Raw genomic sequence first — 25,667 nt, 5'->3', positions numbered from 1 at the left:
GTTTCTTCCCTCTAAATGCCTGCCGGTGTCTTTCCGGGGTTATATTGAGTCTTTGTAATATCTCACCGTTCACCTTATCATAGTCCTGTGCATCTATCTGTGTCATGGCCCTATATGCCGCCTGGGCCTGACCAATCAACAGGACCCCTAACTGTCCTGCCCATTTTGCTTTTTCTAGTCCAGAGGCTATGGCTGTCCTTTCAAAAATTTCCAAGAAGGCCTCTGGATCATCCTCTTTAGTCCTTTTGGGCATTCTAATGTCCCACGGGGCCCTTTGTGCCCAAACCTGTTGCTGGAGCATGTGCTCCTGTATAGTTGTCTGCCTTAAGGCTTGCTGCTGCTGCTGCTGCTGCAGCACCTGTGCCATCAAATTCATGGCCTGTTGTAGGGATTCTGTCCCTGTTAATCCTGTTTGGTGCTCCATTTGGATCCCTCTAAAGAGACCACTGCTGGCATTCCTGGCCAATGCACCACTGTCGGAGATCGCCGTCCCCTGTGGACCTAACAGACGCCGCCTGCCACTTGCCTAGAGTGTCATCAGCTATAATTGGGGTCTCACACATGTACGTTTCTCCTGCCATGACTTGATATTAATGGAGTTGGTTCAGATGTCTCAGCGTGTAGTCCAATTATGAGTCTCCCCAGCGTCTCGTGAGGTCCCGAGTTTCTGAGGGCTCTGCCCCCTACACCCTTGCCCGTTCCACCGGGTGGTGGCCAACCGGTTGGTCCGGCCACGTATCCTCAGTACCTCCCAGATAATCCACAAAAGAAAGGTCAATCAAAACAAACATGACAACCAAGAAGGTTCCCCTGATCTGTGTAGCTGCTCCGTCTGTCTGCAGCCACCTTCCAACTTAAGCTTGACCTTCGAGGGGTCAAGCACCCCTTTGTTGGCTCTCGGAGAGCCCCCTTGTAAGGCTTGACGAGATTCCTTTTTAACAACTTAAGTTCACTACTGAACTGTGCCCCTATTACAGGGACTATGGTACCCAAAGTCAATAGTGCCCCTCTATTAGGGTTATTAGGGTACCCTTCTACCGCTGGGCTCAGCCAGCTCCTGGCCGGTAAAACAGTTCTACTCCCCGCAGGGGCCAGTAAACTGTGTTCCAAAACCCCGCTGGGGTTTTGCTCTCTGCCAGAGGCTCCTACTAGTGTTCAACGTCACATTCAGCGTTCCCTTCAGTGTGCACCGGCCTGCTCCACCTCCTTCTCCTCCTCTTTCCGGTTCTGCGTTGCTGCCGCTTTCCAGTTCCGGCCTCTTCTTTATACCGGCGGGGGAAATATCGGCCCCTTCCTTCCCAACACCCCTGGGTAAAGGGAATTTCTGCCGGGCTCCTTGGGGCTGTGGGCCTGAGACCGCCTACTAGGAGATCAGCTAAGTATCTCTTTGGATTTGACTTGGCACTATAGTCATATTGGAACAGGATTACTCTTCCCATCAAAACATATACCAGCGCAGTAAGTTTTCTTAGATTTTTTTCTCATGCTGCTGCAAGACTGGCTTTGTTTTTTAAATGGAAGTAACTTAAGTTCATCCCTTAAAAGGAGATTGTTGCTCCCTTCCCCCCCATCCCTCCCAAAACAAATGTTAGGCATGGTTAGCATCTTTATGTTAGGACTGTAGCCAGAATACATCCTGCTCCACCACAAACAGAACCTGCTTGGGGTTTCCCTTCACAATAGCTACTAATACATATAGAAGTAAAAATAAACCCCTGCTCCCAAAATGAAAAAAGAACTCTGCTGTATTATAGTAAGGTACATTGAAATGTACAGTACTGCCAATTATTAAAGGTTATTACTGTATTTACTTTAATCCAAGCCAAAGTTTTTTTCCCCATTCAACATGGAGGAAAAAATCCCCTCATCTTTGATTTGATTTCAAGGAGGCGTGGAGGTGAGCAGGCAGCTGCTGCAGCTCCAACTCCAAACCTAGGGCCCAGGTCAGAGCCAGAGTCAGAGCTTCAGTAGCCACTTGCCCCACAACTCTGCCTGGCAGCCTTTATCCCCTTCCCACCCTCTTACTGTCAGGCAAAGCTCTGACTCCAGTTCCTTTCATTCTTGGGGCATGGGGCACATGGAAGCACCATCCCTTGCCTGGCCAATCAGCAGTGGCAGAGTTCTGACACCCAGAACTACAGATGCTGCTGCATAGCTAGGAAGGGACCACACTTCCATGTGCTCCATGCCCTAGAAGAAAATGGACTTGGAGCCCTGTCCTGACCATAAGTGGGGGTGGGAGGGAGCAGAGCAGTGGCAGGCATGCAGGCACCTGAGCGGGCAGGGCATGCTGCATGGAGAAGAAATGGAGGGGGAAGGGGGTTGCCTGTATTCTCCAGCTGCCTGCATCCATGCTGCTGCTCTTGCTGCTTTCCCAGTGTAGCAGTGTGGATGGTCAGATTTAAGGTGACGCTCTTGTAATTAGATTGTATACCTGGAAAATTATTTTAAAAATATAAATTTTCCAAATATAGAATGTAATTATTGGGTGATTATCTTGAATTTGACATCTTGGATGCATCTTGGATTTTGGTAAATACAGTAAGTTGTTTTTTTCTTAAATATCCAGCAATCCTTTTCCCCAAAAACAGTATGCTGGAAATGTTGTTCTCATAAATCCTACAAATGTGAGTCATTGTCTAAATAGCCTTTCCATAGCTAAATACTTATGATCTGAGCGTAGTCCCCACCAGCATGAAAGCACTGGTAACAGAAGCTACAAGGTGCTGCAGATATTCACATATTTGAACATAACATTGGAGATTAATAAAACTCTGCATTTTTAATAATTATGGGAAATGGCCTAAAATAAGTCTTCTCAGTAACACATTGCAGAATGCTGTCCCAGTTAGTGGTTGCATAAACATATAAAGGACATCATATTTTGAAATATATCCTACACTATTATTTTTTGACATTTGATAGGAGAGGAAAGGCCAAGAGCTAATATCCTTCTGCATTTCCTTGCCAGAAATAAAATATAAAAATAATATAAATGGATATAATAGATTCCTGGAATGTAGGGCATGTCACAGGAATATTAAGATTTAAATAAGTTGCTGAAAACCTTTGAGAGATCCTTCAAGAAACGAAACCATAAGAGTGCTCTTTGCATGGGGCTCTCTCTTCAAATCATTTGGAAATGTCAGCTAGTGAAGAATGCAGAAGCACACATATTAAGAGAGAATTTTACAGTCGTGGATAGGTGATCATTCCTATCAGTAGTCATTTCTGTCGAATCTTTTACTATTTTTTTTCCTTTATTTTTTTTTTCCCCTATTTTTATTATTTACTGCTAGAAAAATACCCTGGAGTTGGAGCATACAGCAGTTTCAGCACCTTGACTGGAGAGCTACATTGGCAAGCTATCCTGCCAGGGAGCATTAGTGAAATCCATTGATTCATAGCCTGCTTCTTTCACATGGAGCCTGGGGGGAAATGCCCCTGCTATCCCATTAGTCAATTGATCGGTGGGGGGACAGGGGGCTGTTCTCCATGGATGGGAACTGTCCTGGTTCCTGCCACAAGATAATAGACCCTGCTCGCTACACTCTCTTCAATCCAAACTGTGGGGCCTGGGAACCTTACTATCTCAGCACGGTTGCCTCTCACCCCCCACATTCCTCTTGGTCAACTGGAAGATTGCTTGGGACATTCACAGCAGTAATGCACCCAAATCCCTGGGAGCCATGTCACTGTAGGTGAGTCTCCCCTCCCCCCCAGCCTCCTGCACTCCAGGTCAACCCAGAGGAGTTGGGGGGAGGGGAGGGCTGAAGGTCATTATCCCTGGGCCATCTCTCCAGGGGGTCCAGGAGGGTTCCCACTGCATGAGAATGCCCTCCGCCCTGCCAGTCAGGTGATTGGCAGGAGATGGGGGGGGCGGGGAATTTTTCAGGGCAGAGTCCCCAAAGGGCTCCCTGACAGCTTACCCCTGGCTGGAGTACCAGGGAGATAGGACCCTCTCTCCCTTCCTCTCCTTTGAAGGAAGGAATGAAGAGAAGAGGACTGTGGGTTATTAGGTGGCCTCCACAGCTAAAAGTAATGTACAGCCATTCACTCCTCCTGTTGAAGCTGATACTCTACAGAAAGGAATTCATGGGTTCCTGGAATTTTCTAGAAAGTTTTAGGAAAACCTGCTGAACAGGTTTTGAGTTGCCAGGGAGGGCATTGTATTTTCAGAGAATACTAAATTTGCTGCATTTATTTCAGGAAAGAATTTTCTTGTGTACAAGTCAATCATGCTTGGACTAAATGAATTCAAACCCACTGTCTTCTTTTGTACATCACCATGTTGTAAAATCAACCTGACCTCTACATTTGCTTACTTTTGAGGCTTAGCTTTTGAGATTTCCAGGAGAGTCCCTTGATAAGACGCATGTTGCCCCTTCTCAATATTGTAATATTGGGTTAGAAACGAACTAATAGTCCTTCTTTCCAATTCCTTCTCCATTTTTTTCTTTGAATTTTTGCAATGGGAACTATTAAACATTTTTATAACACCATTCCTTGCCTGGCCTGAGTTAATCCAACTGGCTGGAACTGATTTTTCACATCAAGCTTCTCTAAAGCCTCTCCTCCTTGCAAAAGCAGCTGTAAACAGCTGATGTTAATTATTGTCCACCTGCTGACTATGCCAAATAGACATGCCATTAAACTGTGACGGAAAAGATTCCCAGACTGTTCAGTCCTCCCTCCCTTATATCTTTGGTAACACTAATAAAATACTGACATGTTTTTACCCTGGTGACTGCTGTTGCTAACTACTAAGAAGGTGACTTGTCTTCTGTATTAATCTGCATTGCATGGCTCAGATGATCTAAATGAAATTGCTTGACTGCTTCTCTTTTTGCAGCTGTTTTCCAAATGAAAATCTTTAAAATCTTGATGGTAGTTCAGTGCAAATGAATATATAAATGGTAGCAGGCACACATTTTTTTTGGTTCCTGAGTATATTGAGATGATTAGCTGCTTCATGAGGTACATGTAAAAGAATTTAATAGGTAATGTTCAAGAAAGATTATTAAAATAGTTCAGGGCAAGTTATATGCTAGTTGTCAACTGTAATACAAAAAAGAAATGTCTCAAAAACCACAAAAAACAGTTCAAAGTTGTTATTTTATTATATTTTCCACCTACACATATTACTTTGGAACATAAATCTTTCCAGTAAAAGTAAAATGTCCCTCTTACTTATATTGGCATAAAAAGGACGGCAGTCTTCAGACTTTGTACTGTTTTCCTAGTGTTTTGCCTCTTTTTAAACATTATCATTACTGCATACTGATGAGTTTAAATGACAATTATTAGACTTCGGGACAGCTTGCAGGAGCTGTGATTGGTACACCAGTCCAGGTTGGTCCCTAACAATCGCAGAATATAGGGAGGACAACGACAGGAATCGAAAGGAATGGAGAAACTGAAAATTGGTACCAGGATGTCTTAAAATCCATTTTGCATTTTCTGCCTCATTAGATGTCCATATAAGGATTTAAAGCACATTGACATTATTAGGAAATTAAGCTTTCTAATGAACCTGAGCTGTATTGTTATACCTCTTCTACCGATGGAGAAACAGGCAGGAGAAATTGTGTGATTACTATGGTGCCTGAGGAAGTCTATGGTAGAATTGGCCTATTCCTCGTCTAAAAGAACTTTGCTATAGCAATTTTAAGCTGTTGGTAAAAAAAGGCAAGTCTCTGATGTTATATTCTAAATTATCTCCACATAAAGATAGCTTATTTAGGAAGCTGTATTAAAACTACTTAAAGCAGTACAATGGCACAACGATACTTGTACTTATTACTGATTGGAACTGTTTTGTCCTTTTTCCAACAAGCTTCATTACAACTTTTGATTAGTTTGTTGAAACTTTGTCAAGTGCAGTAAATTAAAAGTGTTCTAAGGGAAAAAATTGCAAACCATTTTGAATACATGTAGAATTCAACAGTTTTGAATATAGGTGGTTTTCAAAATAGATACATTGGGCACATCTACATATGCAATTAAGTAGAAGAAATAAACTCCAACACATATCATGTTGGAGTTATTTGCTCCTGGGCGCATAGTTTGAACATGCGTCCTGGCTCTGCAGCACATTGAGCCAGATTGGAGCAGCCCCAGCTGGCAAGAGTGTTGGGGGGTCAGCCTGCCAGGCTGGGGCTGCTCCAACCCAACTCAACATGCTGCAGAGGGGCTGGCTGTGACACAAGGGTGCTCCAGTGTGGGGCTAGGCAGCAGGCAGCCCCTGTAATGAAGCACCTTTGAACCCCAGTGTCACGGCATGGGGCCTAGGAGCAGCCATGATCTCACTAGCACCCCCTACCATGTCAATTAGGCAATCCAGCACCCTCTATCCTCTCCCGCCACGTCTTTGCTGTTATATAGTTCAATTAGGGAGGCTGCCTTTTATCTCCTAATACACAGTATATGCTGAACTATCCTCGGTTCCGTATGGGGTGACTCAGTACCCCCAGCCTTAAGGGCTATGCGTGCCTCCTGCCTCCCCTTTAGCACGCCCCAAGCCTCACTGCTCTTCCGGACATTGTCAGGTCCTTCTCTTCTCTGTGCCCTGCCCGGCGCCCCTGGGCCTGTCACACAACGGGCGCCCCTTGTCTGGCGTCCCTGGGCCTGTCACACAACGGGCGCCCCTTGTCTGGCGCCCCTGGGCCTGTCACACAACGGGCGCCCCTCTACTCATTAGCTCTATCGGGCTTACTGGTGGTGCTTTTGCCCACTGGGGTCGGCGGCCTAAGCCTTTCTGGGCCCCTCTGGGTTTCTGTTAACAATCTGTATCCAATCAGGCTCAGGTGACCTAAGCCCCTGGCCTCTCTGGCCCTTCTGGGTTCCTGTCAATAATAAGTATCCAATTAGGCTCAGGTGACCTAAGCCTTACCTGGCCTCTCTGGCCCTTCTGGATTCCTGTCCAGTTAGGCTCAGGTGGCCAGAGCCTTACCTGGCCCCTTTGGTACCTCGGGGCTCCTATTCCTGCAGAAACCCTCCGGAACGCCTTCTAGGCCACACCCCTCTTGGGGTGACTGTCCCACATACATACCCCTCTTGGGGTTGCTTCTTACTACACGTGCCCCACCTGGGGCCTCTCTTCAACACGTGCCCACTCCCCCGGCTTCTTGGCACTTTCTCCAGGCTCTATATAACCAGTGACTCGCCCTCGCTGGGCTAGTCGCCTTTACAGCACCCACCCTAGGCTTTCACTCGTATGGCTCCCACACCTGGAGCCCAAAATGAGTCCCTACAGGCTTCACTCTGGTACTAAGACCCTTGGGCGGGGTCCTCTGCCCTACTCGGGCCTCTCACTATCGCCCATACAGGGCTGCCCGCTGTGCCGCCTCGGCACTGAACAGCTGTGCCATGTCCCAGGCACCACTCGTTTGCCCACACAGGGCACCGGGAACCCCCAAGCAACTGGGGAGTTCCCGTGAGGCCTCCTCGCACCCCTACAGCCTCACCTGGTCCTCCGGTATTAAACTCAAAGCAATAACATAAGCCAATCGGCTGCAACTCAACAACAAGAAGCCTCTTGGCTTATAACATACGGTCCACGCTCCCTTGGCTCTCTAGCCATGACCTCCCAGCCTGGGTTCTCTCTACCCTTACCACGCCGTAGCCACTTGGGTGGTCAGGCTACAACCATCAGCTCTGCTTTGCTCAACTCTCCCACAGAGCTCCTGCTCCTGCTCCTGCAGCTGCCAGAAGAGAACTACTCTCTAGGCTCTGGCCTGGGCTGTTTATAAAGGCCCGGCCCTGCCCCCTTCTGGTCATGTGACCAGCCTGGTTGCCCCAGCAACCGGCACCTGAGCTGCCCTGGAGATTGGCAGCTACCCTTCTCCAATTCTAGGAACAGGGCACCTAAGTGCCCCTGTGACACCCAGCCAGTCCCATCAGCCTCTACACATGCATTGCTGTGGAGTAAAAAAACTTTGCAGCAGGATAGTGCTTATATTTACAAGTACTAACCTGCTGCAGAGTTACTTAGTTTACTGTAGCCTAATAGGAGCTCAAGTATAGACGCCAAGACATATACTGTGGAGCTAATTAGGCATTTCCACAGTAAACATCTTGCGTAGATGTGCCCATTGTCTGCCAGTGCTGTTTGAGGGGAACAAGGGATATCCTTCATGTAGAATTGTGTTGTGAAGAATTTCGTCCCTGAGATCTAACACTTTTTTGCTTGATATGCCAGGATATCAGATGTCAACTCAGTGATTATTTCCCCACCCGCTGACAACAGTTGCATCATTTTTATATATGCATGAAGTTAAATCCTTACTTGAACAAAATCCCCACTGATGCATATAAGAGTTGGCTTAAGTAAGGACTTAAGTATTTAGCCTCTATTTTATGTTAAACAGTTTGGGATACTTTGGTGCTCTGTTTACATTTAAAAACAATGTATGTGTTTCTTTTGTGCCAAAAAGATGTGTATCCTTCTCTAGTTTCTGACTAGTTTTTTTATCTTTTTATCTACCCAGTCTGACACAAATGCAAGTTACCTCCGGGCTGCTCGAGCTGGCAACTTAGAAAAAGCTCTTGACTACTTGAAAAGTGGAGTGGACATCAACATTTGCAATCAGGTTGTAGAATATTTTGATTATTTATTTAATGTTCTGTCAGCTTCTCTCACCTGTGTAGGAATTAGCTGTTCAGATCAATAATTACTTGGTTAATGTACTGATATCATAATCTGATGGCCTGTTTACATCTCTTGTACAAGAAAAAATTTAATTAATTTATAATCTTTTGATATGTTATTAATTTACTTCAATTGGGATACCACTGCAGTCTTGAATTTGATCTTACTATTCTATTTTTGTATTAGGATTTGTAATAATATGTAATATTTAATACTGCAAAAGTCTGTATCTCAGTTAATACATATCATTTCCTGTAGCCAAAGAGGTATAATGTTCATATGAAAATAGCTTTTGCCAGAGATAATCACTCTGGCATGTAATCATTTGGTGTCATGATATATTGTTTACTGCACTTGACAATGTGGGTCAGTCTTTGCCATTATATTTTTTTATAGAATGGGTTGAACGCTCTCCATCTTGCTTCCAAAGAAGGACATGTAGAAGTTGTCTCAGAACTGATACAGCGAGGTGCCAATGTGGATGCAGCAACAAAGGTGAGAGTCTCCTATCTAGCTCTTCAAATGTTTGAGCAAATTCTATATAAGTGTCAATCAACTTCCAGACATTATTGTAGCAGTATAAGTTATTAAATGTTTTCTCATGGAAGTGTGGCTCTCAAGAAATGTCTAACACAGATCTCATACGTTATAATAAATATGCTGTGTGTTACTAGGAAAAACATTAAATCATGACATTAGAACATTGTCTTCAATTTTTATCTTTTAAAATAATTGACCCTGGAAACATTGTGTTACTATGATAAAATAATATATTTTTGGAATGGGTTACATGGTTGACAGGCTTAATTAACTTTTCATCAAGTGCAAATTTTATAATGCATTGTAAAACATTTTCACAGTTCATCTCTCTCTGATTTCAGAAAGGAAACACAGCATTGCACATAGCATCCCTGGCTGGGCAGACAGAAGTAGTTAAAGTGTTGGTTGCAAATGTGGCCAATGTCAATGCACAGTCTCAGGTAAGGTAATTTTGTTGACTGTTGTTGTACAAAAATGGCAGCAAGGCAGCAACATCAGTTCAGTGTGTTTTTGCTTTCTTAACCTGTGAGTTAAGACTGTATAAATGAAAGGTGTTTTTTTCATTAATGCAGACTCAGGAGCAGTGGAAGCTTGTAGGGTAAATAAAATTAAAGCAAGAAAAATCATTTAGGTAAAGTAATAGGAGTTCTTCCTTTAATTAATATCACAGTCTTTAGCTCTTGTCTTCCATGGTAGGCAAATGAACATATCCCCTCTTTTGCCCCTGGTTATTGTTCTAGACTGTAATCTCCCATGTCTATCTACTGGATGCCGTGCATGTGACTTCTGCTCAAGCCTGGCCATGACTTCTTCAGGATGAAGGGTCAGTTGCTGGGCGATTTTAGGGTTATGCACCATGAGCCTCACCTGCTACATCTTTGATGATTGGTTTATTTTACTTGGGAGGACGATGTTTTGGCTCCACTTCGCCTGGTGCTTCTCCTTGGGTTGCTTCCTTCATGGCTTTTTCGTGGGGCTCTGCCTCCCCTACACCCCGCCTACCGCCAACCGTGATGGAATCATTCATCGTTGAGGATGGTGTTCTGGGTTCTCTCCCCACTCTAGCCTACCAGGTCTGGTGACCGTAGCAATGCCACTTTTCCTCCTAGGCATCTCTGGTGGCCCTCTTTCTTCACCTATATCACATCCACGCTCAATACTGCCCTGCTCTTGGGTGCCTTGTTCCTCTTTGGATGTCGTAGTTGGTTCTCTGTCTGTTGCAGCTGATCTGCCATTCTGCTGGGTTCTACCAGGCTTCAGTCTTTGCTAGAGGTCTCAGCCGTCCACAGTAGCCCTGTGGACAGTGCCTCTGATTGAGGCTGTCTATATGGCCCTGGGGCAACTCCTTCCTGGGATGCCCACCAGGGCTTCCCAGGAGGAGCTTCTGTGAGCTCCCACTCCTCCTGCTGTGCCAGGGACTCCACTTCTGGTCTAAATGCCACATGTTCATTTAACTGTGCCTCCATGACATGTAAATAAGGCAAAAAACCACTAAGCTTCCCTTAATTTTTTATCCCAAAGGGGAAAAATTCCTTTTGCACCCCAAGAAACAGGTAATTGGTCTGATCAATGGCATCCTAAAAGCACAGTTCCTTTATTATAGCTACGGGGAGAAAGGACAGAGTAATCACAGAGACCAAGAGCCTTGGAACACCTGGACAAATATTTATTGTTTTTATGGTATTAAAGCTGGGGCCAGTCAGCCTCCATTTCCCTCTGGCTCAATAATGGAAGGAAGAGACCCACCACAGGAGGAGGGACCCTTGAAAACATTTATCAACCACAGATCAAACTGGTTTTCCAGTCAGTAACATGGGTAGGGGGGTTTTCGTGGATGGTTAGCCCAACACACACACACACAGAAGATGAGAATGATATGGTAATGTGCTTTCCCACCTTTGTCCTTCAAAAAAGTATTTTCTGGGAATTCTTTGATGAAGTGTCTTTGAGAAGCATCTTTTCCATTTCTAGTACAGCTCTGGAGAAATTTGGTAAGAAGATGGCAGTGGTTTTCTGCTTTAAATCCCATTCTAGTGATCAATAACAATGAAAAAACAGCTATGAAATCCAATCTTGTTTACAGTGTATTTAAAATGATCATGTAACAGGTTACACAGCAAAGCATTTCATCTCTCATTTTAAGATTTTTTTCCCCAGTATTCTACCAGCTGCACTATTACATGGCTAGAATAGATAATGACAAAACAAAAGAAAAGAAGCCAGAATGGTAGAAAACTTCTTATTCAAAGAAATGGTAAACAGTTTCAAAGTCATACAGTGTTGCAATCTGTAAGAGGCTCCTTTTCCTTCGTAACTTTTATAAGGAAGTAATAGCAGAATGTACAGAGATTTTGACTTATTTCAGAATATGTGAATTAACGTGTAGCTCAGCTATAACTATTTGAAATAAAGGAGAAAAGTAGAGCTGTTACTACCCAAAATTGCTATTTGTGTTAAAAAGATAAATTTAAAAATTATACATTTTTAAGAAATACATTTTTCCATGGTATTTCTAACAACACATCAGATTACTAAAAATGAAAGAATTTTAAAAATATTGTTTTGTCTTCATGTATATGGGTTGTTTACCACCTACATTTCAACCAGCTTGGACAAACAGAATTGACTAGTCAGTTCCACTTCCTGGTTCTTGGACACTAGCCAAATACTTCAATGCCATAGTTCCAAATACTGCACAGGAATGTTTGACTTTAAGCAGAACAAAGAAGTCATCTTCACTGCTGTATTTCTTTAGCAAAAAAATCATTTAGCTTTAACTGAAGATTGAGTGTTGGGCTGTAAAACATCCTTTCTTTGCGGTGTTTTAGAATTCCTGTTTTCAGTCCTGAAAATGCAGACATATTTCAGAAACTCAAAGGCCTTTTTTATGGGCAAACAGGTGCTTTCTTCAGTCAGTTAATGTAATCAAGCTAGCTTGGGCTGATTTGTATTAAAATAAAGGCTTTAAAATAATTCATGTTGGTTTGCCTGCAGCCCTTTTGACCTCTTCCAGGCTAGGTTTTAAGAAGTGTTATGTTATCATTTACTAGCTAGCATGTTTTGAATAACTTGTTTTGAAAGAGGAATGTAGATGTAACTTGCAGATTTACATGTTCTAAACTCACCAAGTTAATGACTAAGCTAGGTTAAAGTTATACTTAGATCATACTAAGGTAAGCAAACTTCCAGGTTCAAAAACCCTTTGTCAAGCTGAGGAAGTTACAGCAGTTCTACCAACTGCTGTAACTTTCTCAGCCTGACAAAGGGTTTTTGAACCTGAAAGTTTGCTTAAATTTTTTTCCCAATTACTTAAGTTGTTCTTATAAAATAAATCAGATTCACACAAAGAACCTTGTCTGCCTATGTCCTTAGACCTACATGGCTACAACCTACAGCCTTGAGTTCAACTTAGCTACCTTTTGCTAAATGTCATATTAGCAGCAAAATTTCTCAAGGGCAAGATGAACATCCTCAAGTTCAGCCACCCTTGGCTCAGACCTCTTGTTAGTCCTCATTCATAAAGCATACATCCTTATTTATGAGGTTTCCTTTGTTCTTCTGATTACTCTTTGTCTGCAAATGCACCATGTAATACAGTGGCTGATGCACGGGATGTATAGCTCATGCCATCTTCATGCAGTCTTGTAGGTGCCTTTCAATAGCAACTATTGACATGTGCAGTAGCTCCCTTGTAGGCCTCTACTTCATAGTCTTAAAAATTTTAGCTAAACCTCCCCTCGTCTCTTTTGCCTATTCCTTTTTATTTTCTTCTTTCTGCTTTTATAAATTATTTTAACTTAATGACTGTATAAACTTAGGACTTTTGGGATGCGCTGTATGGGACCAGGGCTGTTTCTGCTTCAGTTATAATCAATAGAAAGCATCCCGTTGGGTTCATTCCAATTGCAAGCATCCCATTCAGCATTTTAATGACCTAATTTTACATAATAAGGGTTGGACAATATGTCCATAGGCTGTCACTAATTCTAGAACTGCATTTTGCAGGCACTAGATGTGTTCAGATAAATGAATAACAAGCAATTCTTAGCTACAGTATTTTTTTAGGGACATGAAAATGTAATTGAATTACTAATGTACATATGCAAAAGTATGCCCTCTTTCCCTGTCCTTTGTGGGTTTTTTCCCACACTTCTGCCACCTTTCTGGAAGCCTTGCTTTAGCTCCCTCTCCAGTGACCACCTCTCAAGGTTTTAGCTCTGTTCTGCTCTATGAGTCCACTGAGGTCTTTGGGATTTTCCATGCCAGGATTCCTTCCCCATCTCCCAGTAAGGCTTTGATGTTGGGGGCATTCTCTCCAGAAATGTTAAAATACGTTTTCAGTTTGGGTTCAGTTTCAGTGTCTTCACATCTCATATCTGCTCTGTGCCTTCCCCTTTTAGAAATTCTCCAGACAACACTAAACACTGCATTTAAACTCAAACATAAGGTCCAGCACAAATGTGAAACTGCACAGAAGTACAGGTGGCAGAAATGAGTCTTTCTTTTTGCTATCATTACATTCAGTAAATGAGTTTTTAGGTTGGGATGGAACCACAAGTTTCAAGGAAGATCTCAGGGAGAATGAGAGGTAAGGAGTGGAAAGGGAAGGCAATTGGAGACAATCCCATCCTAAACACAGACTAAACGAACACCTTGGTGTTGACCTTGGTGTTATCGCTCTAACCGACTAAGCTAAAGGTTAATATTTCAGGTTTTGTTAGGTTCGGTCAAATTTTCCCTTATAATTCTTTTCACTGCTATTATTGTTTATGTTTAGTGATCATCTTAAAACTTTATGGTAGTCAGATGGCCATAGAGAGTTTTGGCCACCAGAATTGCTTAAAGACGAGTATTTTTAACACTTTTCTTGAGGTTCAACAATTATATGAACAGCCAGAGCCTAATTTTGTGGATATAAGTCAGTAGTCTAAAAACTTTCGTTTATAGAAAGTTGATTTTTTGATTTTTAATTCAATGTCAGTAGTGTCTTCCTACCACTATTTTCTAGTATTTTTTCTGTTGCATCTTCTGATTAATTTCCATGCCTAGGCTCAGACCAAACTGCTGCAGTTTGTTTTAATCAGCACTTTTGTCACTAAAGTGCAAAGCATTTCTAGATCATTCTCTATTAGAAATAAAACAGAGTTATTGCAGGGCCCTTGGCATGGCTTTATGAGCACTCGTGGTGCTCGGGACAGGTGCCAGATGATTGGAAGATAGCCAATGTTGTCCCCATCTTTAAAAAAGGGAGGAGGGAGGACCCGGGCAACTATAGGCCCATCAGTCTTACCTCAATCCCAGGGAAACTCTTTGAGAATATCATCAAGGAGCACATTTGTGCTGGGCTGGCTTCAGGGATGATGCTCAAGGGAAACCAGCACGGTTTCATTAGGGGCAGGTCATGTCAGACCAACCTGATTGCCTTTTATGATCAGGTCACAAAAGCATTGGATGCAGGTGTCACTGTGGACGTAGTCTTTCTGGACTTCAGCAAGGCCTTTGACACCATCTCCTACGCCATCCTCATTAAAAAACTAGGTGACTGTGGCATTGATGCCTACACAGTCAGATGGATTGCAGATTGGCTGAAGGGTTGTACTCAGAGAGTGGTAGTGGATGGGTCATATTCAACCTGGGGGGAAGTGGGCAGCAGAGTCCCCCAGGGCTCAGTCCTTGGGCCTGTGCTGTTCAATTTCTTTATCAATGATTTGGATGATGGGGTGAAAAGCAGCCTGTTTAAATTTGCTGATGATACCAAAATTTGGGGTGAGGTGAGCATGCTAGGACGGAGGGAAAGACTGCAGCAAGACCTGGATAGGTTACAGGGGGTGGTCTAACAAAAACAGGATGTGTTTCAATACTGACAAGTGCAGGGTGCTGCACTTGGGCAGTGGTAACCAGCAGCACACTTATAAGATACGAAACTCCCTTCTTGAGAGCATGGAGGCAGAAAGGGATCTTGGAGTCATTATTGACTCCAAGATGAACATGGGCCAACAATGCAAGGTCACAGTTGGCAGGGCTAACCGGACCTTGTCATGCATCCACAGGTGCATCTCAAGTAGGGCCAAGGAGGTGATCCTCCCCCTCTACGTGACACTGGTCAGGCCACAGCTTGAGTACTGTGTCCAGTTCTGTGTGCCCCATTTCAGGAGGGATGTGGACAACATTGAGAGGGTCCAGAGGAGGGCCACCCACATGATCCAGGGACAACAGGGCAAGCCCTACAATGAGAGACTGCGGGACCTGAACCTGTTCAACCTTCACAAGAGAAGGCTGAGGAGGGACCTGGTGACCGTCTATAAACTCACTAGGGGGGACCAGAAGGGTTTGTGAGAGACCTTATTTCCCCTAGCGCCCCTGGCATAACAAGGAATAATGGCCATAAATTTTTGGAGAGTAGGTTTAGATTAGACATCTGTAAGAACTACTTCACAGGTAGGGCGGCTAGGATCTGGAACCAACTTCCAAGGGAAGGCTGGCTTCTACCCTGGGGGCCTTTAAGAAGAGGCTTGATGCCTACCTGGCTGGAGTCATTTGAGCTCAGTTTTTCTCCTGCCCAGGCGGGGGTCAGACTTGAAGATCTACAAGGTCCCTTACGACCCTACTTCTATGATTCTATGATTCAGTCCCAGTAATTCATTGCAAGCTCAATCATTCCACTTATTAATCTGTATAACATGAAAGATTATGGAATATACAAAATCTATTGGGGTCATTAGGAAGGACGTTAGTGCCAGATTGAAAGAATATATCTACATAATACTAGATTACAGGAAGGAAGGAAGTATTGCTGAATTTATTGCTAATCCTCTGTTCATTTGTACAATATAAATCCAATTTGCATGTTTTATTTGAGAGATCGTGCTCTTTATTGTTGGACCAATGACAAAATGTTGATTATAAGAGACTAGAAACTGACTCACCTGAAAATTATTCATGAATTAGTTTAAACTCTAATCACTTGCAACTGGCATATCATTGACTAAAGTGATTCAGTCAAATATAATCTGGGAAATATTTTTTTGTTGAGAAATGCTGAAGAAACCTTGGTTGTAAAGCACTCATAATTAATCCTGAGATCTCCCAATGCCCATGAAAAGGCAGCTAGCACTTTCCATACCATTTCAGCTGTTCAATGAGACAAAAAGTAATTGATGGTTGGGGACAGAAGAAAGAACTGTTGCTAATGTGCAATAAAAAGCATTGCTTGTAAAAGATTACAGAAATTATTTATACATATATTTTCCTCTTTCAGAATGGATTCACTCCATTATATATGGCTGCCCAAGAAAATCACCTTGAAGTTGTTAAGTTTCTTCTTGACAATGGTGCAAGTCAGAGTCTTGCTACAGAGGTAAAAGTTCAGGTTTTGCTTCCTGTGTTCCTTTGTTTCAGGTTCGTCTCCTGCACATAGTAAAATTTCTGGAAAGGTTATGCTCAGCAGCTTTTACAAAATCAGTCCTCTACATGGAAAATTACAACCCAATGAAGCAATCTGGAGCAAATGACATTCCAACAATTTTAATCATAAATAAAATTAATAGTTCTTAATCTTAAAAAAGATATATTGTATTAAATAATAAAATCACACTATAGTTCTGTTTTTTAATAAACAGAGGTTTAGAACTCAATGCATCTAGAGGTTATAAACTAGAGGTTATAACTGGTAGGCTGTTTGATTCTCTGAATAGAACTAACATAGGAAACCATAGTTCTCCATTTCTCTTACAAGTTCCTACCTCCTATGTGCCTCATTTTCCCTATCTTTAAGATACAGCTGACAATGCTAGCTCAACAATGAATTCCTGAAAGGAAAGAGGAAGTGCAAAATATTCAGTGGTAGTGAAAGCAACAACACAGAGATATTAAGATTTTTAAATATACTGCATTAAAATCTGCTTATTTCAATCTGCATGTTTTTCAAGTACCATATTTACTGAAATATATGACAAGGTTTTTGCCCCCAGTCAGTATGGAGGAAAAAACTCCTCATCTTACATTAGCATACAAGGAAATCTCATTAAATACATTGTCTGTCATTAAACTGCTGCCAAAAGCAGCATGTGCTCGGTAATGGAAACCAACTATGAAGTTGATTAAATACAACAACACTGAGCATGACTATAAAATGTGGTCCATACTGGGCATATGCTGATGTGAACTTACCACAAAGATATGTTAGTGGAGCCCATTTGAATAAGATATATGGTAGTGCCCATTGCACTCAGCCCTCTCAGCACTGACTCTTTTTCAAGTCATTATGAGCCACTACATTGCATACTTTTTTACTTCCTTTTCACTCCCAAAGCTGAGATGCACCCTTCTTTCCTGTTTCCAATGAGTCCTGTGTCTTTACTAGCCTTAAATGTCTGACAAACGTCAACAAATAGGCCCTCAAACAGTTCACCCAGAATCCCTCTGTCAGCCCATCTCTTAGGCTGTCTCATATGATTAGCTTGGCCTCACCCAACATGAAGTAGAGTCAGGCCAGGTTGCCCTGTGAGTCCTGGGATACTTCAAAATTTATAGGGATGTATTTGGTAGTCATGTTCGTCTGAGACAAAAAGAAATGTGAAACTCTGGAACTCTTGGTTCAGAGATGACACCTTTTATTAGACCAACTAAGATGAAAATGTAGATATAAATTTCTGGAGCATCCCAGGACTCTTGGCAAAAACTCCTGGTTCCAGACTTAATTAGGGGGCTAATTAGTAGGGGTGTGCAAAACAGGCCATGTTTGATTCGGATATGGCCTGAATTGGCGACAATGATTTGATTTGTTGATTTGGATCACTGTCCCCGATTCAATTTGATTGAATCCAATTCTGAAGATTCAGTGATGATTTGGAGAATCAGTGATTTGGCCATAGACACAGTTTAAAATTTTTTTTTTCTACATACTTCAAGTTATCAGGCACAGCTCATGAATGCTGCAGTGGTGGGGCAGATAGAGCGTCCCACAGGAGCATGGGGGGGGCCCACATGTTTGGCAGCAAACCCGGAAGTGGACTGGAAGTACTTCTGGTGCACTTCTGGGTCTGCTGCCAAGCACACTGGGGGGCCCCCACACCTCTCTGGCTGAGCAATCAGCCATGGGGGGACCCTGGGTGCACCCCCAGATCCAGGAGGCACCCATCACCGAGCCAGGGAGGCATGGGGGGCGCCCCTGACATGCTCCCTAGTGGACCCGGAACTGGACTGAAAGTAGTTCTGGTCCACTTCCAGGTGTGCTGCTGAGTGCACTGGGGAGCCCCCTGTGCTCCTGTGGGATGCTCCATCCGCCCCAGCATCACAGCATTCATGAGCCACCTGGTACCTTGAGGTATGTAGAAAAAAACATTTAAATCTGTCTCTATATCGGAATCACCGGATCTTACAAATCTCTCCGCATTGATTCAGAGGGTTCCAATTCTATTCGGAAAGATTAAAGGGTCTCCTGATTTGATTTGGATTTGGAGATTCGGCCACTGAATCAGGACAAATCTCCACTGAATTGAATCAGGGACTGAAGCTTCTCAGCCCTACTAAGTAGTGCATGGATCCTTTGTGGAGGATATCTGGAGTACATATGCATACTGAGCTGTGCTGAGCTGTGGAGGCACCATGGCTTGAAATGCTGTTGTCTCCACTGGGACTCAGCCCAGTGAATTCTATGGTAAATCCTGAGCCTTTTGGCTTTGTACCAATATCATGCATAGTTTGTAATGCTACATCCCAGCCGGTATTGGGTGAAGGAAGAATATAAGAGGAGGAGGGATTGAGGCGGGGAGGTGGTAGTAAGGACACTGAACGGTGTGTTAAGAAAAGATTATTATGGAAACCAGAGGTTGTTGAGTGCTGGTAAAAGGGATATATTGAGTATGGCAGTTTATGATGGATGGGAATGTCGGGATGTACTGGGTTATGGGTTAAGTAAGAATTGAAACTGGAAGTTGTATTGTGTAAACCCAAGTCAGAGGGAGTTGTTTAACTTGTGTTATGATGGGCATGAATTCCAAATAGATGATTGTGTCAGTTTATGGTGTGTTAGTGTACATTGAGATCAATGATGTTTTGAGTTTTATGTGTATTATGGTTTTGTATGATGCTTTGTAAATTTTTTTAAAAGTTTGTAATACTACATAAGTAGGCACAAAAGTGTTGTTTAGAAGTGTGTTTCATGGAGTACCTGTGATAAAACTTGTAGCAGTTTCAAAAAATGTGAAATGCATCATTCTGGATTAACTAGGTCTGTGGGTACCTATAATATAAAGTCAGTGTTTTCAAATTTGCTTCTCACTGCCATGTGCTCAGGGAGATCTGGGTCTGACAGTAAGCAAGGAGGAAAGGGATAACGAGGGGAAGAAGTTAGGGGGGTGAGAGGGCTACCTGACCCCCCAGATCTATTTTCCCTGCTGTAGCAAAAGGAAGGGGACAGATTAAGGCAAACTTCCAATAATTAGATTCTGTGCCTGGAAAATTATAACAAATTTATAAATTTTACACATATAGAATCTAATTATGTGGGGGCAATCTTTTATTTGAGTAAATACAGTACCTCAAATGCAGGATGAACTAAGAAAGTGCCAAGCGCATGTTCTCTCTAAAATGCTACATTGTATTTGGCTACTCCTATTTAGATCAATTTTCTTTAGGAAGCAATAATTTTTATTTTAAAAATTCCCTCTCTATATATATATATATTACAATAAGGTTAAAAATAATCATTACTTTCTTTGCCAAGTTAGCTTTTTGCAACAGTGTACTAATGTATATACTTTTGCCTGTGAAACTTTTCACTGTGTTTTTTCTGAAGTCAGCACGTAACACAAAATTATTAATTGCTGATAGACTGAAATTGTGTTTCAGAACTTGGTGGTAATTACTTTATAATCCAGGGCCCATTTCAGTTAACTACTACTCTATTTAAAGATTACTAAAGCCCCCAGACACCAAATAAGAAATGGTAACTTCTACAAATACATTGAAAAAATAGTTTTCAATAGCTTTACCACTGTTTAATTATTAATAAGCTTTTTACAAAAATTGTCATTATTAGACACAAAAAAATAGATTATGACTATAAAATATGCTGTTACTTATGACTGTATAGCTTTCTGAAAAAGTATATATCTAAAGTTATACATATGTATTCCTTTCTTATTCTCATGTATCTGTTTGATTTCTTTAACCTTTGTGTGGGAAGAGAGTTTAACATTTTCCCCACTTCTCTTTGATTATACAGCATGATTTGATTTCACCCTGGAAAGCTCCTTTGAAGTTTAATAGAATTATATAAGAGATTAATGTGGCCACAGTTGTGAGGGGGATATTTATTTTTTAATAACTTTAATATATGTCTGTTGTCCGTTGTCACTCTGCTAAATTCTTTGCTAGTAAATTAGTGTCCTGTAATTATATAGTCATTAATAATAAAACCCTTGGACAGTTTTTGTCCTGATCTTAGAAAAATTTTGAGTCAATATTTTTCTTCAAAGTGTTGGTGTTGGTTTTTAAGTACAAATACTAGTTAAAGAACTGTTGACATAGTGATACTTACTTGCAAGGGCTGAAGTTTAATGATCTTTGTTTCAGTAATTGCTTTATATATGGTATGGATAGACCACTGCATTTTGATCATCAAAAATGGAGGCTATGAGAAGATGTAATGGTTATTTTTATGCATAAGTAAAGAGTTCAAATTTCTCCATTCCCTTCCCTTCCACTCCCCCTGCCCCCCACCAAAGAAACTACTTTCCTAGCAGCCGTTTTTTCCTCACCCCCCCAACAATTCCTCCCCCCTCATTAGCATTTAAAAGTCACTAAAAATAAAAGGAACTCTAAGCAACTGATCAGAGTGGTTTCTGTTGCTACGACAACCACTTTTTACAGGTGACTCAGCTGTGTGCTCACAAGGCCAACTTTAAAAAAAAGAGCTAGATTTTTCTTAATTTTGTCATGTGTCATTCTGAAGGCTTTTCAGCAGTAGTTGAGACTCTGCTGCTATAGCTGCATCAATAGAGCCCCCTAGTGGAGACTTAGTGTGTGCCAATGGAAGAAACCTTTCAGCTGGCATAGTTATACAACCTCCTTAAACTGTTGACATGCTTTTTTGTTCTCATTCAGTGGTTTGCCAGTGTAACTATGAAGGTGGGCTATGATTTTTTTCACACTCCAAGTCATAATAGCTAGTCATAGACATTAAACACCTCAGGCAAAGGTACCTGTAACCACATGTAGATATCCTTCTGGGCACTGTGTTTATAGGGAAAAAAGGGAATATGTAAAACACAAATGCTTGTAATGAAATATATTCATACAAAGGTAGAATTTGCTTTTCTGTATCTGGATTGCTCCCTATGGAATCTGTAATAGCATTACAGATTGCATTATGATCTAAACAATATCATTAGTCAACTGAATGTGACTTGCTTAGCAATTAATTTGATGAGGGTCTCCTCAGGTAAACCTCCTGCTGCAGTGCTGCCTTAGAAAAGCAGTTGGGTGCATTAGAATTCATCTAAGGCTTGAGCTAACAAAAAATTTTGGAAGGTCTCACACCGGAAGGTGTTTATAGCTCCTGTTCCACATGGTAATATTTGCCATACATAAAAAAAAGCATAGTGTGAGCCAGACTGTTTGGGTCTGAATATCCTTGTGATGGACTTATTACTGAGTCTAAATAGCCCATCAGTTGGTAGATAAATGGACAGAACTTAAATCTGTTCGCTAAATCTTGTTGGGAGTGTAAGGTTTTTTAGTAGGGTTGGAGTGTTGTTACTGATCCAAGAAATATGTGAGAAGTTTTTTGTTCTTGCTTGTTTTTGTGATATCTATTTTTGGACCAGCTGCATAGTTTAGAGAGTTGTTAGATGAGCTTTTGGGCCTTTCCTCAGGAGCTTTTCTTCAGGTTGCTGAAAAAAGTTGATCTGAAGGGCCCATTGTGCCCAAAATCTTGTCTAACATTTCTCCCAACTAAAGAGTCCCAAAGAAGTTATCACCCCAAAAGCCTGGCTTTTTCTTTAAGATTTTGTTTTGTTTTTGAAAAATTTTCCTGAGGAGGAGACTCTGAACTCCCAACAGCTTAGGGAGTGTTGGTATAAAGATCATAGTCTCCACTTAAGAAAGTTTGTTTGTAATATACAGTAAAATCCCTGTTATCCGGCATTTGAGTAATGAGAACATTCTACTAACCATAATTTCTGGCCAGTCAAATGTGGGCATGGGTGGGGGGGAAAGCTCATACATGGCCACTGCCAGTACCACCACCCATCATCCTGCACTGCAGCTGCTCTACATGCAGGCGCCACCACCCACCCCCTGCTTCATGTGCAGCCGCTGCAACCCCTCCCCCCCAGCCCCTGCTCTGCATCTGGCCAAAAACTGCTGGCCTTAGGTAACCGGCATTTTTAGAGACTCAGTACCTCCCATTCCACAGTCGTGCCAGATAACATGGATTTTTACTATGTCTAGAACATTGGCCATTATCTATTACTTTCATCTTTCTGTGTTTAGAGGTTTCCAGTATAAAGTCTATTAGGCAAGTGCCTTATTTCTTTTTTTCCAGCTCCCCATTTCTTCATTTTACTCAATTTCCATATTTTGCCACTATTGAAGGAGCTCATCTACAGCTAATGGAAGATCACTTAAGTGTTTAATGTTCATGAATGGGGAGATGAACTTTGAAGCAGGAATGAAGTAATTTATATAGTGAATACCCAAATTCCTGGCAATGTTTAGTAGACTTAAATAGCTCCATTTTTTAAAGTCATGCACTGAAAAATGTAGGTTTTTTGGAAGGGAAAATATTTTCTACAGGGACATAGTTACAGCATTTATAATTCGGTATCATTTCAATTGCCCTTTCTGGAGTATACTTACGAGTTGAATATTTTAGTATCTTTCCTTGTTTTTTAAGCCTAATGCAATTATTTGTTCTTATGCTTCTGTCTGAACAAAATCAGTCCTAAACAGCACAGGAAATTAAATAGTTATCCCCTGGTTCACCAACACATTACCTCAGGTTTTTGATATTGAAACAGTTATACTTAGTTTGACTATAAGGGTCTTTAATTTACACAACGTTACACACTGAATCTGAATTGGACACAACTTTTAATATTCCAGCTATAAATACCACCTGTTTCCTTTTCATTCCAGAAGTCTTTGAATATCTGCCGAGTGTCATTCTTGTATGTTTACAGGATGGTTTCACCCCTTTGGCAGTAGCTTTGCAACAAGGCCATGACCAGGTGGTTTCACTGTTGCTTGAAAATGATACAAAGGGAAAAGTTCGTCTTCCTGCTCTTCACATTGCTGCCCGCAAGGATGACACAAAGGCTGCTGCTCTGTTGCTTCAGAATGATCATAATGCTGATGTGGAATCAAAGGTTAGTTGTAACCAAAGCTATATACTAATAACGTGCACACTACCACATGAAGATTTTCTTTAAAAAAAAGTGGTGGCTGCAAGGAATTACTTCACTTCTCCTGTTTGACATAATTAAAAATACAGTTTAATTTGCATTTGTTCCCTTTGTTTAAAATTGGGGTTAAATCCCATAAAATAATATAAAGCTAGGTATTTTTATTATTAAAGATATTAGTAAATGGTCAGGTATATTTGAAATGAAGGCTGGCATCTGTAGCGTGTTATAGAGATCATATCATTAACAAACCATGCGATTAAAGTTGTATGTGATCCTAGTACCTTAAGAACTCTGATAAACATGTAACAATTAACATTTAAATTATACTATCATCCAGCTTCCATTTAGTCTTAGCTTTCTTTCTGTGCCTATTTTACTTTCATCATAGCTTTCATGCCATATAGCTATCACAAAGCTTTTTGCATCCATGCCACCAGTGGTGAACTAACCATTCATTTTTTCCCTCTTTGCTTCCAAATGTGTTAACCTAGATGATGGTGAATAGAACAACAGAGGTATATATAAATATATATATGCATCATCACTCTTCCATAACTTAGTGCTCCTGCATCATTTCTTCCTCCTTCTCTTTGCATTGCCTTGTATAGGATAAATATCTGCTTTAGGTTAAATGAAGTAGCATGTGCTAGAGAAGATCTTAGTTTAGTTACCAGGGCTTTCTGCAGCTGAAACTAGGATTTAAAAGTAAGAGTGAGCAGTCTTTGGAACTAGTTACCATCGTACAAGAATTACATTGCAGAAAATGAAGGTTTCAGGCATTCTAATGTTGTAGATGTTTATCAGCTGTGTCAAAAGCTGCAGACAACCCTGTCATATTGTGCATCCAGGACTGATTCTTTGGGCTTCTGCATGACACTTACCCTTGATGGTGTCAGCAAATAAAATGATCTTAGAGTGGTACTAAATCTGCAACACTCTCAAAACAAGGCAGTGACAGCTAGCATGGCTAAAAGGCTTGCTAACAATTTAGAAATGCATCTAATTCCCATAAGGTTTCATACTTTGCAGGACTGATGGAATTGCTGCATGTTTTAGCATTTTTAAAAGGAAGTAAAATTACTTCAATATGAAAATAAGTTGCTGAAGTGATGTTATCAGCTAGCCATCTTCTACTTAGGATGACAACTTGTGGTGTCTGAACATAACCCAGTGTGATTGCCCACAGTGGGAGATTGAAGTTTATAGTACTAACCCTTGAAAAAAAAGCCACATGAATCATTTAAAATGGTCTTTGATGTTGTTTTAATTTGCATCTTCTTTGAATTTATAACTGTAGTTAGCAAGGATCATCAAGTAACTTGTATCTAAATTTCTGTGAAGAATCTCTTAAGTGGTTTAATTTGCAAGGCTGAAATAATAAAGATAACAAGTAGATATTTCTATTTAGAAATTGCTTTCTTATATTAAAAGGTTTATTTTTATACTCAAATGCCTTGTGCTGGAATAACTAAAAGTTTTATCCTAGTCCTATTCTTTTAAAATAATTATGTTAATTTCTTTCCCTTGTGCATAGCAATATCATTTTATTTAGAGAGCTGATAAATAAATGCCATTGAGTAAAAACTAGCACAGAATGGAATATTGACTTGGAGAATATTCTGCTTATTAGTTTTTTTTTCAGAGCTGTAATGTAAATATTGCAGAGACAAGGAGACATAAAGAATTAAATTTATTTATGTTTTTCCCCCCAGAGTGGCTTCACACCTCTGCACATAGCTGCTCATTATGGAAATATCAATGTAGCAACGTTGCTGTTAAATCGAGGAGCTGCTGTGGACTTCACTGCAAGGGTAAGGGCAAAATATCACTGGTCTGTTTAGTGGATGCATTAATCTTTTCTAAATATTCCCTTAAAATATACAGAAATATGCCATTCTTACCAAAGCTGGAAATTCTGGGATGTCAAAGTTCTTTGTGATCATATTATAAGTCTTTATATTTAGAAGTATGGGTTTGGTTTGCTGTCTTTTTTAAATTACACATATCTTCTGGAAAATGTGGACCTTTTACAAATAATGACTTCTACCTTCATGGTTTTAATGGGA

General features: G+C 41.2%; 1 protein-coding gene across 5 annotated transcripts in view; it reads left to right on the top strand.

Moving 5' to 3' along the window:
• ANK3 (ankyrin 3) overlaps positions 1-25,667 on the top strand; it is a 378,647-nt gene that overhangs the window by 105,069 nt on the left and 247,911 nt on the right. For all 5 annotated transcript variants that reach the window (XM_090056583.1, XM_090056581.1, XM_090056580.1 and 2 more), the window contains exons 2-7: positions 8,490-8,591; positions 9,047-9,145; positions 9,532-9,630; positions 16,449-16,547; positions 23,377-23,562; positions 25,314-25,412. In XM_090056583.1, coding sequence (XP_089912709.1) covers positions 8,490-8,591; positions 9,047-9,145; positions 9,532-9,630; positions 16,449-16,547; positions 23,377-23,562; positions 25,314-25,412 — 684 coding nt within the window. The remainder of the gene's footprint in view (positions 1-8,489; positions 8,592-9,046; positions 9,146-9,531; positions 9,631-16,448; positions 16,548-23,376; positions 23,563-25,313; positions 25,413-25,667) is intronic.

Source organism: Crocodylus siamensis, chromosome 7 (assembly GCF_052110815.1).
Source record: "Crocodylus siamensis isolate JL-2025a chromosome 7, ASM5211081v1, whole genome shotgun sequence".
Lineage (NCBI taxonomy): Eukaryota > Metazoa > Chordata > Crocodylia > Crocodylidae > Crocodylus > Crocodylus siamensis.
This window is presented reverse-complemented; position numbering and strand designations above follow the sequence as displayed.